The sequence below is a fragment of the Agelaius tricolor genome, unplaced genomic scaffold (assembly GCF_023055355.1).
Source record: "Agelaius tricolor isolate 1412-34295 unplaced genomic scaffold, bAgeTri1.0.p SCAF_9, whole genome shotgun sequence".
Lineage (NCBI taxonomy): Eukaryota > Metazoa > Chordata > Aves > Passeriformes > Icteridae > Agelaius > Agelaius tricolor.
This window is the reverse complement of record NW_027269269.1, coordinates 8,470,366-8,486,319: the sequence shown is the minus strand read 5'-3', so window position 1 is coordinate 8,486,319 and position 15,954 is coordinate 8,470,366. Positions and strand designations below refer to the sequence as shown.

At 38.3% G+C, this 15,954-nt stretch overlaps 1 protein-coding gene across 1 annotated transcript; it reads right to left on the bottom strand.

Moving 5' to 3' along the window:
- Window positions 1-2,417: 2,417 nt before the first annotated feature.
- Window positions 2,418-15,517, bottom strand: DCUN1D5 (defective in cullin neddylation 1 domain containing 5). The gene is made up of 8 exons (XM_071434191.1): window positions 15,188-15,517; window positions 12,499-12,581; window positions 9,960-10,030; window positions 9,466-9,557; window positions 4,527-4,635; window positions 4,328-4,432; window positions 3,521-3,623; window positions 2,418-2,751 (listed from the first exon to the last, which is right to left on the bottom strand). Exons 1-8 carry the CDS (start codon window positions 15,265-15,267, stop codon window positions 2,696-2,698), a joined length of 699 nt encoding a protein of 232 aa, XP_071290292.1. The 5' UTR covers window positions 15,268-15,517; the 3' UTR covers window positions 2,418-2,695.
- Window positions 15,518-15,954: the final 437 nt, after the last annotated feature.

Genomic DNA, 15,954 nt, shown 5'->3' with positions numbered 1-15,954 from the left:
TGGCTTGTGGGCATGCACAAAATTAAAAAAACAAAAAACCAAGTTAACAGCTATTGGCATTTATCCACAATAAGCTGTAATGTGATGTAATAAAACACAGCTAATAAACATGATTGGTTCACAATGAAACTGTACAAGCCATTAATTCACACTGAAACAATACACCTGACTGCTGTTTTAAGCAAAAAAAAAGGATTAAAATTCTATTTTATTCAAACTTGAAAAATGGTTTCAACTAGTTTAAATACATTAATCCCCAAAGTTTTACAGTAACTGATGAATTTCAATCACTCACACAACCACATGGTAAATCCCTGAAACATGGATTTATTATAGGAATACTGATAAAACCTTAACAGATACAAATGATACATCATATAGTGTCTTACACCTTAATGGCAAATACTTGACTCAGATTGGTAGGTGCATCATTCCTACTTTTACACTCTACTATCATCCTCTAGGACCAAATGGTTTAAATTGAACTCACAACAGCTTGCAGTTACCTAAAAGCAATGATTTTTTTTTTTAAAATCAAGCTATAAAAGATTCTTCTGACCAGTATTCCAAAACTTTTGGAAAGAGAACACCCTAGTGGGGACTAAACACAGTATGCAAGGAGTCATTGCAGTGAACTTGAAAGTCATTTCAGAATCAGCATCCCTGAAGAGATTTAGTGTACAGCAGTACATCCCTTGACATCAGTAACATGGTGCATGTTTATCTGTGCATCTTAGGACCTTATTGTACCAGCAGGTCTTAGGACTGTTGAAATTAATCTCATTCTGGCAGAAGCTTCCTGTGGAGTAGGGCAATTCCTAAATAAAAGGCACTCTGTTAAGAGTGACATCAGAATTAGCAATGCAAATGGATAACTTGTAACATATTGAAGGGAAATGCTGCAGCTTACACGAGGTCTAAAATTAGGTACTTTTTGTAAAATAGGGAAAAAATATTTAGAGCAGCTGTAGTGCATCTGTTTACATGCACACAGACACTAGCCATTGTACAAGCAGAAATCTTCCAAGTATCTTTGCCTCCAGTGCTTTTCTTACTTGGGTGAAACCAAGCTTCTACAGTTCAAGGTGACTCGCAGAACAGCCCACAGCCCAGCACTGCACTGTGTCCTGCAGCCCACAGCAAGCATACTTCTAGACAAGCTGCAAGTGTGGTCCTCAGTAGTAGAAAAAGAGCACAGGCACACACTTGGTTGGTACCTCTTATTTCTCTTCATACCTTTCCTTTTACTTCCACCCGCCTTCTTAAAAAAAAAAAAAATCATCGTGGAAATACAGCTTTCCTTAAGGACAGGAAAACTCATGCTTCTTAGTCTGACTAAAGGATGTGCAAAACAGAAGTAATTTCCCTGAGGCAAAGATCTTCAAGTCATGCCTAGCTTACATTGTCTATTCTTATTTCACTTGTTAAAATATTTGGCACACAGGCCTTGATCACCGACTGAGTCTTCCAGTATTATCACAGTCTGTATAATACATTGATATAATAAAGCAGAAGTTGCAAATGCTTCATTCTCTCATTCTGGTTTGGTTTTTCACATGTACTGATTAAAATCCCTTCCCTTCTCAAGGGTGGCATTGAGTCTCCTGGGCATGGAGGTAGAGTGAGAAATTTCTACTGTATTTAAAAGTTGTAATGAATACTGAATGCCTAAAAGGGCAATCACAGTAGTTTTGGGACTCAGAACACAGAGTAACAGGGTGATATTTAATAACCTGTTACATACAGCCTGTTACTTGGTGAAATGTAGGTGAATAAATAGTTGCTTCTTGATTTATATTATGAAAACCATCCAGAGAGGAAAAAAAGTCATGTTATGAGTGCCTCCAGTCTGAAACATGCAAGAAGAAAAGCCTGAAACCAAGTCTTCCCAGTTTTCCCTTTTAAAATATAAATTGCACTTGTACAAAGCAATCCAAAAAGCCTAAATAGCAGTAAAAATCTGAAGCTGCCTTGCTGTACCAAAGAGTTTCTGTGGTCAGCATCTGAAGTACAGGCAACTAGTTTTCAGCCATTCTGCACACAGAGCCATTTCTTCTACACCTTTCTACTTTGAGAGGGCCTGCCATTAAATGCTATGCCACTGGGTGGGAAATAAACAAAGAAATAAAAAACAATAGCAGGAGTTTAAGGCCTTTATCTCCACGAGGAGCTGAAAACTGTGGCACAACCCATGACCAATACTTACTACATAAATTAGCACACTCCCACCCAGGGCTTCCAAAATCAGTCATTCTTTCTAACATCTGCCACACAGACAATCACACCAACAGCAAGCAACAGCGCCAATTAAGCATTTTAAGGTCTTCAAAAATTCATAGCAAAGGGCACTTCTGAGAAAGATATCTTATAGATTTGGTTTTAAAAACAGACACCACACTCACATTCAAGGGACATCCTTCACTTTTAGGCCTTTGTCACAAATCTGAATCTTTATTGTTCTGAAAGAAATGCTATAAACATAAGACTCAAAACAAGAACTCCAACTTTCAGTCTCAGAAGAGGTGTGGTTCAATGCCCATATCACATGTAACAAGAAAAAGTCTCCTTAAAAAAGGAAAAAAAAAATACTGTAAAGTCTTTCTTATGAATGAAAATGCAATCCTTTGTTTTTCTCATTACTTTGTGTACAGGCGGGCATCAAAAAAAAACTTTTGCATTTTCTTTTGAATTCTTGCTATGACGCTTGACGAACTTTCTGCCATTCAACAAATTCATCCAGAAGTACAGGCCCTGCAAACACAAAACTTGGAGTTATAATTGGCAATGTCTTTCAAACACCTTCATTTTCAGTATGAGGGTTTAAAACTACTGTTCTAGGAAACATCCATGGCAATCCCATGGTAAAATACTCAGATTAGTACAATCATTCCAATCCAAGCATGACAAAAAGTGAAAAAAACTCCCATTTTATGGAAAAAATTGTTCCCGATATCTGACAGGTGGAGTGAACTGAATGGAAGGTATAAAAATAATCTTACAAATCTTGCAAACAGCACAACTAATTCCTTCTTTCCAAAGTTTTCAAAATTGTGAATAATTACAACATGGACCAAAATGGGACTTAGGCAATTCAGTCATGGCATGATTGACTACGAGCCAGGTGGAAAGTTCAGCCCCAAGTACCAGCAGGTAGGCAAAAATTGTTAAGCTACGGTTTATTATATATGGTTTATTATATATTAGTACAAAATGAGAGTTTGCTGTTCATAATTCTACTTGCAAGTCTACAGTTGCATGCAGCAAGCACCTTCACTAGATTCTCACTGAATACAAGCTGGCTCAAGTAAATCATCATACTATTTACATACTATACCCCTGATAAACAAGTAGGAAAAATTAATAACTGCAGCTTGAAGATGGATGGTTATCAGGGCTGTTTTTGTATTCATTGTTGGAAAAAAAATACCTTACAGTATTGTTTCTCTAATAGAAATTTGTTTTATGCAATTTTAAAATTCTCTGCCAATATTTGAATAAGCAAAACATTAAGAATACTTACATGCACCATCTTCATCATAGTTGCTAAGATCTGCATGGACAGTTCTGCTGAACTCTAGTACATTGTACCACTGATCCTTGTTCATAACTCTATACTTCGATTGCTAGGAAAAGCAATTTCAAAATATTAAAATGTCAAGTGGCATTTGGTACTCCTGCATCGCATTTATCTTTTTATCTTCAATAAGTTCCTAACAAACTATTTAATAGGTAACAATGGCTATGACTTGATTTTCCATTTTTAAAAATACTACACATGAACATATTTTGTAGTTATGAAACAATATGAAATGATTTCTTGGAAGATCAGAACAGAATCAAATTCCCCAAAACCTGGAAATCAGTTAAGTCATCCCTCTAAGCTTCAAAAACTGATAAATTTTTGCCTTGCCCTAAAGTGGGGCATGTCTAGCTCAGATGTATTTTCAGAATGAACTATTAAAAAAAAAATTAAAAATCTTCTTTTCTCCAGGGTACAATACATTCTGATAATAAGAACATAAAAAGCAAACTTGAAATGCAGTGCAGATGCAGCTGAATAGACTAGTGGGGTTCTACTACTTACTTTCAAATTTAGATTTACAGTAAAACCAAGATGGAATTTTAGCTGTCTTTGATAAGAAAAGGGGCTGGGGCATAGAGAGGAAGATAAGGATTGTGAGGCATACAAGAACATCACTGTTTCATAAGCACATTGAGCAAGGTAAAGGGAGCAATATGGATACATTTTTGAGTTAAAAACCCACAATATTCTCACAGAACGGTTCAACTACTATGCCAACATTCACAAAGTCAAGGAAACATGTACCTCCAGGTATTGATAAAATACTGAAAACAGTGGCCAAGTTCTTCCGAGCAGAAGAGCTAACATGGACTTTGCAGTATCAATATCAAGACTTCGCTGGTCTTTTTCCTAAGGTTGAATAAAGAAAGCACAGAAACCAATCAAGTACAAGCTTGTTGAATAAATAAAAGTAAGAACTTTCCTAACATTTCAGCAATCTTACCCTTGCAAAATCAAAGGCGTATCTGTAGATATTCTTAAAGGATGAAATGTCATTCAACTGTGACCGTAAGAAGTCAAATTTACTCTGTAATTTTTCTGTACAGTCACACCTTAAAAAAAAACAACAAAAAACCAAAACCAGAACATTAGGAGTTCAAAACACAACATCAGGCAACAACAACAACAAAAAAAATGCCAGCAAACACAAAAACCTGAAATCGCCAAAACGCAATCACATTAGATATACAGGAGTAATACTGTGAAACTGACTTGAAGAATCTTGAACATGCTCAATATTTGCAGCTTACTGAAATGATGAATGCTGGCTTCTGTAAGCAAGTTTTTTGTTTTAAATATATCAGCAACATAATATGAAATGCATGCTTCACATTTCAAATAATAGTCTTTTAATTACAAACTCTGTAATCTATATTCATACCCAGCAGTATCTTATCTACCAATCACTATGAATGTTTGAAGACAACATCATTCAGTGGGCATTAAGGAGTAAAATCCAGCTGTAAATAATGGGAAAATGTAAACCCTAAACATGTAGTTTTCAAGTGTGTGTTTACAAATGGCAGGATTGAGCAGGCACTCTGCAAAACATACTAGTCTGCTCATGTTTTATGACTGATAAATGCAAGCTCTGATAAAATATTAATCACCTGATTAATAGTCAGTAACTATTCAACCAAAAAATCAAAGGCTGTATGAGAACATACAGGCCCACTAGTCAACAGGATAAAGCTTTGGCAAAAATAACCCTTTGGCAGAAAGATCTCCTTGTACTTTACTCAGCAAGGAAATAGAAAATGGGTCAGATTCACCAACAATGCCAAAGGAGAATGCAATTTAACTTTGCTAATCCTCCAGCAAATACTCACTCGATAGAACAGTTATAACAGGACCTTCTATTCTTATAAAAAAGCTGCCATGAATAAAAAAGAATAAATTAAAAAATCAGCCTTGCCTTGTATCCTTCATGAAGGAGCACACTTTCAGAAATGCAGCTGTACATAAATACTTCCTCTGGTCATGTGTCCCCCTTTTAGCAGCCTGCCTCTCAGAGAATACATTTGCACCTCTAACAGCTCCACATGGACTTGTCACACAGGCCCCCAGCAAGGGCTGCTGAGATGCTGGGCTTTGATGCTGTACTTTGCCCACAGCTGATACTTCCTGTTCCTCAGATCTGCCAGCCTGTGTATGCACAGCTGTCTGTCAGTCTGTCTCTCAGACTGTGACAAGAGAAATGTAGCAATTCCAACTGATGAAACCCTTTATTATTTCTTGTCCCTAGCAGCATCTACCCAAAGCAGCACTAAGTCCTAGCCAACACTGTTGTTAAATAAATAAAACTATTAGCTAATTAGGCAACATATTCAGATGACAACTAGTATATTCTGTGATAAACCATATAACGAATTGAAAAGAACTCTTGTTAAACGAGATTTAGTAAATGTAACAAAAAATAAAATTACTTTTTTTTTTGTCTTCAGCCATCGAATTGGTCTGCATTTTACAATTTAACCCTTAAAATGGCATTATGCTATGCTAGAAAGGCATTGTGTTTTTTATTCATATCTCTTCTACTGTTCAAAGCTTCATATTTCTACCAGAATGTTCGACACATCTGAGGACAAATCTACCTATTTAATCTACTTAAATGCTCAAGTTTTAAGTGGACTAGTGACATATAAAATATTTATAGTGGGTTTATCGCACATTGTTAAATATAATTTGATAGATTATTTACCATATTATGGGTAAACTCAAATTTCAGTATGTTTAAATTTCTTGCAAACTACTTGGTTAAAATTGTTCAAATAATCATAAATCTAAGTGCAAAGTAAAATGCCAGCTATTGTCTACAATACTATTGGCTATGTGTATTTTAATACACAATTTATTCTTTTGAAAAAGTTGGTATGAAAATGAACAATAATTAAGTATCATGACTCCTAAGCAATTTATTATCAGTGCATTTATAACCAAAAAGCCAAATGGATCATGCTCAGACCAGCACCAACCTCTGGATCCTGACACACAGACATGTTTTGGTTTAGCTGTTTATTTCTGTACCTAGCCACTGACTTTCTTACCAAAAATAGGCAAGGAGTTGTCAAACTCCTCTTTTACAGAGGCACAGCTGCCTGTGTGGCTGCACCATAAAACAGATGACTGAGGTCACCCATACATGGAATAATCTTCCTAATAGCCAGAAAAACCTTCTAATTAATTAGCACAAGTGAATTTACACTAAACTCCTGTACAGATACTAGAAAAAGATGCAATTTCTCAAACTGTCTTTACTGAAAGATAGCACTGAATAGTTACCTCAAGATCAACAAAATTAGACATTAGCTTACTACATTCTCTTCTCATCCCTATGTCACATTTTTAACAAAACTCAAATTAGAACCACAAACTGAATGTATTTTAATTTCTGTTGAGATAGAGAGATCTGAGGCATAGCTAACATGGACAAACTGATGATTCATTAACTCCTACTCAGATAGTCCAATGTTTTATATTTCATAGCTATTCACATATACTTGTCTTTTACTAAAAAGAAAAATCAGTAAGATGTTTACAAACATTAAACCAAAAGCATTTAAGGTTATTACATACATTTCACCCTAAGAAGGATGAAATAATCGGCCTAGCAGAGGTACTTGATTCTCTCTGCCATGAAGAGAGCTTGCATATATACATACATATATATGTATATGCACACACACGGGGCAGAATTCACCCCACACCCCACATACATAACATACTGGAAACCTCCCAGCCTAAGTTGCTTAGGTCTCATAAGATGATATTTAGGTTGAATTTACCTTAATTTTGACAGTATCTACCTCACCACACATTTATTTTTCTCATAAATAGCAAACCTCACCAGTGTATTACAAAACAATATGCAGAGAGAATGTCACTTCAAGATTCAGGCACCCAAATGCTGCCATCTGTCAATTAGGGATGTCCTAAGCTTCAGGTGTTGCCATTCATACAGGACTAGCCAAGCAACCTCTCGGAGCAATTGAGGTGACCAGTCATTAGGTCTTAGGGCAAACTGGGTATTTCCCTAGGCTCCATTACACTGACTGGATCTCCAAAGATTGCAGTAAGAGTTTAAGAAATCCAGCTCTTGCACATAAACCAAACATTTAGGTATCTTACTATTGAGCTGAATCCCACCCAGCACTGTTCATGCAATTATCCTGTGTAACATTTCACGTATTTTGAAATAAATATTCTATACCGAAGTCTATGTGGAATACACTCTGGGGTTTTAATGCATTTCAATCTTATTTCTTCATGCAAAAATTACAAAGAAAAGAAATAAACTGTGTAAGCATGCAATAATATTTTACTGTTTGAAGTGTAAAACCCTTTTCCTTCAAAATCTTGTCAGCCTTTCAAGAGAAAATAGATAACCCCATTCCAGATGGAATCCCATAATATAATCCTCCCTTCCTAGTAAGCAACAACAGCACAAGTCTACAGCTTTGTATTTTCTTTCATCATGGTTTAACCTCAGATGGCAGCTAAACATCACAGAGTTGCTTGCTCACTCCCAGCCAAAACCTGCATGTATTTTTTAGCCAATGGATCTTGAGCTAGGCTATGTGAGCATCTCTGCTTCACCCAGCTGCTCAGCCAGCTTTTTAGAGAGCAACAGGGGGAGCAAACATACACATCAACTGCTTTAGGCTTATGCAAGCACTCTCACCAGAAGTCTGTTTCTATGAAAACACACAGCAGTCCCCTATTTTCAGTATTATACACATTTAGACTACAGCATGACCAGCTCTGTTCTGAAAAGAACCAGAAGATTTCTAGTCAGCAAATTATTAGAAACAAAGTCTAAAACGTGGGCTCTGAACAGGTGACTGATTTCGTACATGTCTGTGCTTGCATTCTGTGAGACTGGCTAACTCTTGAAAGCTTCTATTTGGGTGTAAGAATTAAATACTTCAGATAAGTGACCAATACCCATTCACTGTATCTGAAAAATCATGCACCCAGAATTTAATCTGTCACCCTGAATTTCAGGCAATTTAATAATTTCCACTCCTAATTTAATTTCTGGTGATAGTCACAAAATAATCAAGGCAACTGTGAGAAGCCTGATCCGAAATCAAGTAAGAGTTGAGAGTCAGTCCAGAGTCACTTACTCCAGAGTTTTAAGTAACCAGAGGGTATATGCTCGATACAATTTCCCAAACCAATCCACAAGTGGCAGGGAACTCTGCTCTAGCTGCAAGAGTAGTTCCCTATTTGTAATATTAAATGCAGTGTATTAGACAAGACACCCTTAAAACACTAGGGTACCATAAGTAGTTACACAAAGAACGAACAAAAGTAAAAACTGACTCAAGCCTCACAAAAAACTGATTACTTTAATGTAAGAAATAATCTCTTAAGGCAGAGCATTAACTAATCAAAAATCCAAATGCAGACAGAAAGAGCAAGAAGTTAATTTATAAATTGAAAAGGTGTTATTTAACCTAAGCATTAAGCATGGCTTCTGATGTGCATCTAATAAATAACACCAATAGCCAAAATTACTATCCATGCAGTCCTCATCTATAAAGCTCAGAAATCAGTAAAATCTTTCCATAATATCAGTGCTAAGATATGCTTATGTGCATCTCCAGATCTACTTATTTATATCTGCTAAATGGAATGGTATTTTAACATATGTTTCAAGAAAAAGAAGACATCAAAACCTGACTTAACAAGGTTTAGACAATAATTTAATCCTTTGAGTTAACTCAGATTAATTTTGCAGTTGTGGACCAAAACAAGAACTAAAAGCCAGCTTTTTTGTGTCTTATTTCCAACATACATGAAACAGAACAAGAATAGTTAAGCTATAGGTACAATTATAAAATTAGAACATTCTATTAGATATGTAAAAACACTCTTACTGTAATGAGGTCATTCCTTTTAACCATTCTTCCTTGGTAAAAAATCCCATGCTTTCAGCCTCTAGTTTCCAGGCTAAAACTAACATAATAATCTAGGGGAAACAAAAATAAAAATAAGGGGAGGAAAAGGAGTCAGTACATAAGAAAAGGCTGATTTACTAATGTCCAAAAACAAAACTCTAAAGCATTCCAACATTCTAGCAATTGTGATACGTGCTTGGTCTTCATATTTGTTACCATTAAAAAGTTCAGCTACATGCAATTTTTCCCTCAATTTCAATTTTTGAAAATTAAGTATTACTAAAATAAACCCACCCAAAAAACCTCACATGCCAGCCAAGTAAAACTGATGTATTCAGCTGAAATATCTTAGAGCAGCTCCTACAAGCAGGAAGATGAAAAACTCTCTGCTTAGTGGAGTTAAGAGTTATACACAGAATTTAACCTTATCAAATATCCCCTTAGGTGTTATTAGCACTATGAAAGAAACTCACATTTTCAGGTTCAACACCGATGTCTTCACAGAATTTTTCCATTCCTTCAGGGCCTACAACTTCATCAGGACCTTCAAAGCAAAAACCACACCAGAGTGAAAAATCCAAGCAACATTCATTGCTCATAAGAGTTATGAGCAATAATTAGGCTATATTGCACCCAAAGTATTTCGAAAAACATTGAATTACACTATTAAGTAGCTTTAAAGCAAGACCTATTCTATCAAGTGCAATTGTGTAGACATGTATCTGCTACACCAGAATGCTTGTGCTGTGCACTGCCTCCCTATGATAGCAGATGAAGCATCTTAGTTTTGTATCTGAGTTCTCAAAAGACTCCATTGAGCTTCCTAATGACCAGCTCAACTCCAGTAACTGTGGCAGTGAATTGTTTTAGCACAATTTGGGTACTGCTACTCTCTGCTGAAGTTACTTATCACCAACAAAAAAAATCTAATTCTGTCTGAGCTACTATTACAGATATTATTCTTTCGATGGTGCTAACATTATGGGTTTACACTAACACAGAGGGTGAATCTATAAATAATGTAAGATGAGTTTTACAATGCTGAGTGAAACAAACAAAGTGAAAACAATAAATTGAAGAAATGCTGAGCATGTTAGCCATATACAAAGCAAAAAAAAGGTTCAGGACCGCAATGAAAACAAATTGATTAGGACCACAACAGTTAGTGTTATGCTGTCATTCCTCCATTTTAACAGCGAAGTCTCTAAAATGCAGCAAAATAGTGCCTTTAAAGAGTGCATATGGACACGCACTCTAGGGCATTTGTTCCTCTAATCTCTCTGGCTTCAGTTATTTTGACTAAGCCTCCAAAAATGACTCCTACTGGGCAGCCAAATATTATTAAAAGGCCTGTCAACACAGTATTTTAATGTGTCCTGGATCACTACATTAGCATTTAATGAGTATGAACTAATGTAAAAGGCAAAGGTTTTAGTTTCCAAAACAACATACCACTTCACAACTTTTTGGCAAATTTTGCTACTTATAATAGGCAGAGTCCTTGATGAATCTGTCTCCACTTTATCTGCTGTCAGTGTAAGCAGAAGCCTCTTTAAGAGTTTGGATAATGTGCTTTGAATAACTACTCACTGTGAGATAAGAACATTGTCAATAAAACCTATTGAGAATGGCTACTTCTGCAGAAAAATAAAATCCAACTGACACTTAACATTGTGAATCCATACCTCCTGAAAAATATTGTAAAGGACACTTTGTCTAGGTAAGCAAGGCCAAACAGTGTTAGATAGAAAACTCTTAAAAAAACCCCAGCAAGTTATGAAGAGAAACACATACAAGGGTTCACTGGTAATGACAAGTAAAAGCTTGAATGAGTGTTTCTGGTCCAGAAATCATACATAAAACTCATACACTTTTAAGTATGTGTATAGTTTTATCTTTTAATGGAACCATTTTATCTTCTATTGTATATAATTTAACTGGAATTCTAGCTCATGCTGGAAATGTGGCATTTTTTAATTGCTGGTTAATTAAAAGTATAACCTCCTACATTCAATTCTTGACTCAATAACAAAGCCAAAATTTACAGACATTAATTCTGAAGAATGTGCAAACAAATTTATCACAAGAAAATTAACTTTGAATTATTATTTCCCTAGAAAAGACTCCACTCCAGAGGAGTATGCATCAAACCTAAAGTATAGAGCAGATTACTATAAACAAGAGTAGTTCATTGGTGTGAAGACTGCAAGGAAAATATCAGTCTTGATAAATATACTCAAAACACCTGCTGGCAGATAAATCAGCAGCTCTCTCCATACTAAGATCTGACAATTATTGAGTTTTAATCACCAACCAGCTATGATGGACTTTAAGTAGTGACCAGACAAGAAATTAATAACGATTCAGAAATCCTGAGTTCAGAAACCATAGAATTGGTAAATAAATAGCAGCAATATACACTGCATATTCACTTTAAGCAGCTATTTGATGGCAATTGTGAGTTGTTTGAAAGAGACTACTTCAAATACTTCTGGAATGAAACATTGATATTTAGAATATAAAAAATATTAGTACAAATTCTCAGATGGAAAACCAGTATAAACCTCTACTATTTTGTTTTGTAAAACAGAAATCCAAGGAGCTTAAATCATGACCTATATCATTACCCTTCCAATACGATCACAAAGAAGATATAGTTAGACACATAAGCATCAATCTGAATTATCTCTCAAGGTCCTGACTTCTACTTGACAATTTCAAAGCAAGAAGTGAATCACTCAGTATATCCTGGCTCAACATTGTACTGCTCAATAATTGTTGTTTCATTTTAAAGTTATAAAGCTTAAACAAAAATTAAGTCAAAAAGAACAAATACCAAGAATGTAATAATCAAAGCTTTCCTCATTCAAGTGCACATTATAAGGAAGCAAATATGGACATATTTTTATGTCTACATCAGCATACAAAAAGCAAAATGCAAGTAGCGTTTTATGTACTGCTTTATTTAAAACAAAATCATATAGTTTAAAACATGAATGCATTGCATATTACCTGCATATTCATAAAACCAAGCCAGGCACTTTTTGCTTGAAAAATGTTCCTCTCCACTTATTACTTTACCAGATGCTTGTGATCTGCAGTAGCAAATAGAAACACAGGGATGAACAGTGTTATTTTAATGACACATGTGAAAACCAGGAAAAATTAAATTACACAACATTATGAATCTACTTAAATTGTTTAATGAGGTCAGTATACATCTAGAGTTATGCTGAATTTCATAAAAGGCAACTGTGTCATCCTCAACTGCTGTTGGTACATAAAATTACCTTTAGATTACAATCATCTCATAGCTCGATTTATTACAACAATTACTTTTCCTGAAATACAGAAGTACTTTTATCTTGTAGATATTAAACAAAAAAACCCCACACAGATGGCCAAAATATCACTCCTCAGTAATTCAAATGCCTCATTATCTATTTTTATTTATACATACAGGCATTTAATGTTAGGTCTCTAATAAGCAGCTTGATTTTGAAGAGTGCTGAACATGCACAGATCCCATTAAGGTCAACAGAAGCTGCAGAGTTTGACATATTTAAAAGTCAGGCTATTTATAGTTAACCATCCAAATCTGGGAAAAATACCCGGTCAATTGGTTTACATTATACATGTAATTAAGCATCTACAAATTCTATAGCTATTTGGTACATATACCAGAATAGCAGTGTGCAATCTGTGGCAAGACTGAAGCTGCTCAGCACACAGAGCTTCCCCCCATCATTGTTTTCATTATGTAACACACAACCCAGTTTGCCTAGGAAGTGAATTCTCTAATTCATCATCCATCCATCATCCATTAAAAGAATGCACAGAATTTCTTCCAGTAAAAACACCGACTACACAAAGGCACCTTCAGTCAGTAAGGAGCTGCAGCACCTTTTCAATGCATCCTCCTTTCAAACACAAATTACAGACTTTTAAAACAAGCTAAGGTTATTTCTAACAATGAGGTGAGAACTAATCATATGAGAGGCTTTAAAATTATGCAGCTCCCACACTGCAATTTTAAAATTAAAATGTCAAGCAGGAGAGGAATAGCTCAATTCTGAGAGAGATGAACAACTTTAACTCCCATGTATCATTTTTAGCTTCACTGGAAAAGAACACAACACTCTTAAGAAGAAGCATTCTGTGCTGAAAGCTAGAATTAAAGGAGTCCTACAAACATTCATCCATCCATCCATCCATCCATCCATCCAACTGGCATTGGGAACACAAGTCACCAGAAAGAGGCAGAGTCATATGGTGTGCTATTGCTTATTGGCTTTATCCAGATTAACATAGATCTATTTGTAATCACTGATTTTACTAAAGAATATTACCAATAACTTGTTGTGTAAGAACATAATGCCAAAAATGCTTGTGTATCTAGCATCTTCTGATCACCTAGCATGAACTCTCACTGACATCATAGTTTCTGCCCAACAACCAGCTCCCTGTAGAATCTGTGTTTTTTTTTTTCTTTTCCTAAGCTAAAAAACACTAAGTAAAAGAAATTAAGATCCTAAATTTCGGTTGACAGTGTTCTAGAAAGACAAACTGAAAGTGAACACATGCAAACAAGTGCTAAGATGAGTAAGGAAACTGAAATTTGGTATTACAAACCAGAATAACTTAGTTTTTAGAAGGATACAAAGTAAAGTATGAGAAAACAGAAGTGTTCCCTCTAAATATACTTTGAGGCAGAACCATGAGGGACTAGAGTGGTACAGAGGATAATGCTGGCACAAGAAGAGATTTATAGGCAAGGAATAACAGATTGAAACTAAAAGGTCATCAATGACTACAAAAAGTGAGCTCTAGAATGGTTACCCAACATGAACAGTCATAATAAAATATGAGCCTGGGTACTTCTAAGCTCAAGTTTGGCCAGTCAACGAGAAAGGCCATACACCACAATTTTTTGCAATAGCCATTCCCGTAGTGTGGATTTCGCAAGTCCTTTGTATCCTCATGTCCTCAGGACGTTAGTCGTAACTACTGCTCTACTCGCATACTTAACAAGGTGTAAGAGATGAAGCAGGCAGTTACTTCGGGAAAGCCACACTGTACTACGCACTAATGGTTTATGATTCTAACACCAACTTTTGGGTAGCTCGGCATAAAGCGGTCTTTTTATAGTAGTAAATGAACACGATGCTTCTGACTCCTGTATTTATTAGAGAAACCTTTCCTGCTCGTTTTCCAGTGTGCTGACTAATCCTTCCAATTCACTGCGAAAAAGCAAAAACTTAAAAAGAAGAAAAAAAGGGGAAAATAAAAAAGAAAAAAAAAAAAAAAAAGAGGAAACGACGATTTAGCACAGACCCTCTGAGGACTGGCAATCTTAAAGTGAGGAGAGCCGCCTACCCCAGGGAGATAGAACGAATATGGGGACAAATGCCAGAACTGGCCCTTAAGGTAGAGCCAAAGGCAAAGCCAGCCGGGAACAGGAGCCGTTCCGTGGCACTTCTCGCCGAGGCGTGACCACGCCGCACGCCGCCGCTGCGGCCGCACGCCGAGCGAGCGCCGCACCTGCACCGGACGTGCCCCCCGGCACGACCGCGGCCCTGCCGGGCCCCACACGGCCCGCCCGCCGCCCCGGGGAGCCCCACGGCCGCCGCAGCCCGGGGCCCGCGGAGGAGCGGCCCGGGACGTGCCCGCCGGCACCGGCCGCCGCCCCGCGAGACGGTACCTGCCGAGTTTACATTTCTTGAGGCCGGTGTCGTCCGCCGCTGCCGCCCCCGAGGACTTCCTCTTCTTCTTCACCGGCATCGTCCTGCCTCGGGGCGGGGTCGCCCCGCTGCCGGGGCCCGCAGCCGAGGCCCCCCCGGGCTCGCTTCCCCTGGCCGCCGCCGCCTCCCGAGACCGGCGGTGAGGAAACGAGAGGAGACCCCGTTCCTGCTGGTCCTCCCCAGCCCCACCGGGCGCTGCCGCCCCCCGCTCGCCGCGGGCAGACGCCGCCGCCGCTCCGTTCGCAGAAGCGGGTGTCGTGCCGGGGGCGGGAGCGAGCGCGGGCGGTATCGGCTGCGGAGAGAACGGCGAGAACGACCCGGACACAGACGGCGCCGGGCAGGAAGTGGTAGCGCCGCCGGGGCGGGGCCGCGGCGGGACCCGCCCCCTGGAGGGCGGGGCTGCCGCGTGCGTTTCCCGGCCGGAGCGGGGGCCGCGCGCGTGCTGCTTACGGCTCTGCGTTTGCAGCGAAATAAACGGGGGAGCACCACCCCTTCCAGGCCTTTCGGACCCGCGCAGTCACAGCCCACAGCTGGGGGGCAGCTGGGTGTCCCGTCAGCGCTGGAGGCGGGTTCGGGGCTGGGACAGCCGCCTGCCGAGAGTCGCGAGCGGTGGCGGAGTTCAGGGGCAGCTGCTGGGTGGGACGGGAGGCGCTCCGTCCTTTTAGAGACACTCTAGAGAAGCGGCTAGGATCCCTGAGCGGGGCGTGGATCGCTACGCCTGCACTGG